This window comes from Nematolebias whitei, unplaced genomic scaffold (genome assembly GCF_014905685.2).
Source record: "Nematolebias whitei isolate Nwh7 unplaced genomic scaffold, NemWhi1 Nwh_scaf_5417, whole genome shotgun sequence".
NCBI classification, from domain to species: domain Eukaryota; kingdom Metazoa; phylum Chordata; class Actinopteri; order Cyprinodontiformes; family Rivulidae; genus Nematolebias; species Nematolebias whitei.
Genome location: NW_023623962.1, coordinates 1 through 3,572, shown reverse-complemented (window position 1 = coordinate 3,572; position 3,572 = coordinate 1). Strand labels below are relative to the sequence as shown.

The following is a 3,572-nucleotide window of genomic DNA, read 5'->3' as shown; positions in this document are numbered from 1 at the left end:
ATTAGCATAAAACAGCTTAAAAGTTGCTAAAAAAGCAGATAGAAGCTCAAATTACCAGAAGAAAGTGGAGAGAGCACATTTTTGCTAAATTAGTCTGAAAAAATTGAGTGCAAAACATCTAGAATTAGCTAAAATAGCTAAAGTTAGCATAAAAACAGCTAAATAGTAGCTGAAATAGCAGAAGAAGCTGAAACTTGCATAGATAAGCTGAAATTAGCAGGAAGAAGTTAGAAGAAGCACAAGAATGTTATAGTTAGCAGTAATAATCTCACAGGATCACAAAACAGATGAAAAAAAAAACAGCTGAAAGTAGCTGAAGTGTAAATTTGCATAAGGAAGCTGAAAGAAGCTGAAGCAGAACAAAATGTGAAATGAGCAGTAAAAGGCTGTAAACAGATCTAAAGAATTGAAGGATGTAAAATGAGCTCAATTCATTTTCTACGAGAAAAAAAATGGCAGAAAAGGCTAAATATTTCCAAAAGCTAAAGTTGCACCAATACTAAAAGTCCTAGCACCCTTTCTCCTGAACAAGCTGAACATTTTGATACATGATTTGTTGAAATAGCACAAAAAGTGCGGAACAAGAAAGATGCTGAAAAACGTATGGAAGAAAAATGGATCACAACAGTGTGAATGCTTCGTAAACGTTCACAAAATAAATCGCTCACTGTTGCTACAGAAAACTAACTCTGAAACACAGGTTCAAAAATACAAGGTTGAGTCTTAAAGTGCTTTTGTGGAAGAACGACATCAACTTCAAACCTCACTTTACAAATTAAAAAAACTAGACTGACCCTTTGACTTCTGCAGGAGGAACGTCCTCCTGATTCTCGGGCCCTGTGGGGTCTTCAGATTTTTCATGAAGATGGTCTTCGTCGCAGGTGGTTTGTGTTGGTTTGTCCTCCTCCTCCTCAGCAACACTTTGCTATGCAAGAGGCGAGCACGAGCAGAAAAGTTCATGAAACTGACACAAAACTAAGACTACGCGCTAAAAACCGAAGGGGGGGGATCACTCACTTGTGCTACTTTTTGCTGCTTCTTTTTTCTTTTTTGCTTTTTGGACAACCTGAGGGGGTGAAGAGAAAGACAAGTAAAAATAAATCATTTTATTAATTATGATGAGTCACAAAGCTCTAACTGCCATGACGACCAGGTCAAATTAAGAAATTTGGCTGTGTTTGAACCATTCATTCACTTTATACTCTTCCATATACAGTAAATACAAAAAGTATTCACCCTATTGGATATGTTGTGCTTTTATTGCTGTCAAAAATGTTGAAGAAAATTCACATTTCTTTTTGTAGCGTACATTAGTCAAGATTTAATTAGGGTTTTCTTCAACAGCGTCTTTCTGTTTGCCTCAACCGTAAAGCTTGGACTGGTGGAGAACTCGGGCAACAGTTGTTGTATGCTCAGTCTCTTCCTTATGTGAAGCTGAAGCTTGGACCTCCTTGAGAGAGGTCCCGGGTGTCTTGGTGGTTTCTGTCACCATTCTCTTCATTCATGATGTAGTGCCCTGGACTTTATCTTTTCGTACAATAGTTGTGTATAGAACTTGCACTTCAGTAAAATGACCATAATCAGTGTCCTGAGCCGACACAGCAGGCTAATCAAGGCTAATGCTAAACTCTGCAGCTCATTACTGAGATTCTTATTAGACTTGGTAAAAATGACTTTAAATTTCTAAATATCTCTAACGTGGCTCAACTCCTCTGCCTGCGCTGTGAGAAGTGATTCAAATTGCAAACTGAAAACAACATGTTGAAGTCTAAATATAAAAATGTTTTGAAGATAAGTTGAAAATCACAAAGTAAATATTGCAGGATTTTTTTTTATTATTTTTTAACGAACCACCACTTTAAAATCAGTTACTATGTTTAACAATATGTGTGCGCAATTTTATTTTAAATTTCACTATAATCATTCATTCATTCAACCTTTATTTATACAGGCTAGTCTCACTGAGCCTCGAGGACTCATTTACAAGAGAGACCTGTTTTTTAACAAAGAATGATGACAACAGTAGACGATCATAAAAAGCATATTAATTGAAAAAAAAGGGAAATTATATATATTTTTTAAATGAAGCATATAAATGATGCATCAACTACATATATCTGACCTACATTATCTATGTAGATTGTGAAGAGGGTGGGTCCTAAGACTGAGCCTTGTGGTACACCATTGTTAACAGTTAGATAATTGGAAGAAGTACCATTATTGACAAGACAAAAGCAGTTTGTTGAAAGTACTTGTGCAGTTACAGCTGCAGTTTGTGGTTGTGTAAACACTTTGAAAGTGTAAGATACACTCAACAAAAATAGAAACTCAGCACTTTTGTTTTTGCTCCCATTTTTCAGAAAATGTCATCAGCACCTTGATACACCACACCTGTGAGGTGGATGGAATATCTTGGCAAAGGAGAAGTGCTCACTAACACAGATTTACACACATTTGCGAACAATATTTAGGAGAAAAAGGCCTGTTGTGTACATCGAAAATAGTCTTCGATCTTTAGAGTTAAATTCGTGAAAAATGGAAGCAAAAACAAAAGTGCTGCGTTTATAATTTTGTTCTGTAAATGAATTTCGTGTCAGTGTTGAGGAGACAAATCTTCCAAGTTCACAACAAAGAACAGTGAAATTATGTTGTTTATCACTTCAGATTCAGAAGTGCTGGCGTTTATTTTTGAGACACCTGACTGTGAATACTTGGTGTATAATTATGAAGTACGCCGAGCTCAAGTAGTGTTCGAAATACCCTATATCATCTATTATATAGTAATCATGGTGTACTGAGTGAGTGAACAATTTAAACACAGCTATTTTTTTATTACTAATTTACTTTACTTTTGCCTTGGCTTTTCTTCATCCTCCTCTTCTTCATCATCCTCCAGCCCTTCATGTACATTCTCCCCATTCTTTCCATCCACGCTCAAACCAAGCGAGTCCTCCTCTTCTTCCAGCTGTTGCCGTAGCAACACCACCATCTCTCGGTGCTTTTTGGACTTTTCATGGTTTTTCATACTGTGAAGGAGAAAAACGAAGAAGCAATGAAACATCTGTGAAATAAGTACAGGAAAAAAAAAACGTTTATGGAAATACATAATCAGTGAAAAACATGTTTTGTGATTTATATTTAAAAATGTTCTATAGTCGTTTTACCCATGAGGATAAAATGTCAGTACAAATACTTGATTTTCAATGACTGCAATGAACTTTTCACAATGAAGTCAAACTGAAAAACTAGAATCTGCTATGAAGCTTTAAATATTGGAGAAAATTAAATAACTGTTCTGAAAGAAATCAGAGAATTTTGTAAAATAATTTGTGTTTCAAACCTTCAAACTGGTGAATTTAGACAAATAGCACATTGTCAGGACACAAACTGGTTGATACATTTCAACAGAACTGATTTTTTTTCCCCACTTCTCCCATTTATAGACGATCCTTTCACGCAGCTCAACCTTTCTAGCTTTTACAGTAATATCTGTTATTTGCTTCTGCTCCCCTCTACGTTCCTCTTTCTTTCTGCAGAGACATGCCCACCCGCAGAGAGGTAAAAGTGAGAAA

At 35.9% G+C, this 3,572-nt stretch overlaps 1 protein-coding gene across 1 annotated transcript; it reads right to left on the bottom strand.

Moving 5' to 3' along the window:
• Positions 1–794: 794 nt before the first annotated feature.
• Positions 795–3,026, bottom strand: LOC119429681 (dnaJ homolog subfamily C member 21-like; the record flags this gene model as incomplete). The annotated part of the gene is made up of 3 exons (XM_037697262.1): positions 795–925; positions 1,018–1,066; positions 2,850–3,026. Coding segments are annotated over 3 exons (357 nt in total), but the record flags the coding sequence as incomplete, so codon positions are not given.
• Positions 3,027–3,572: the final 546 nt, after the last annotated feature.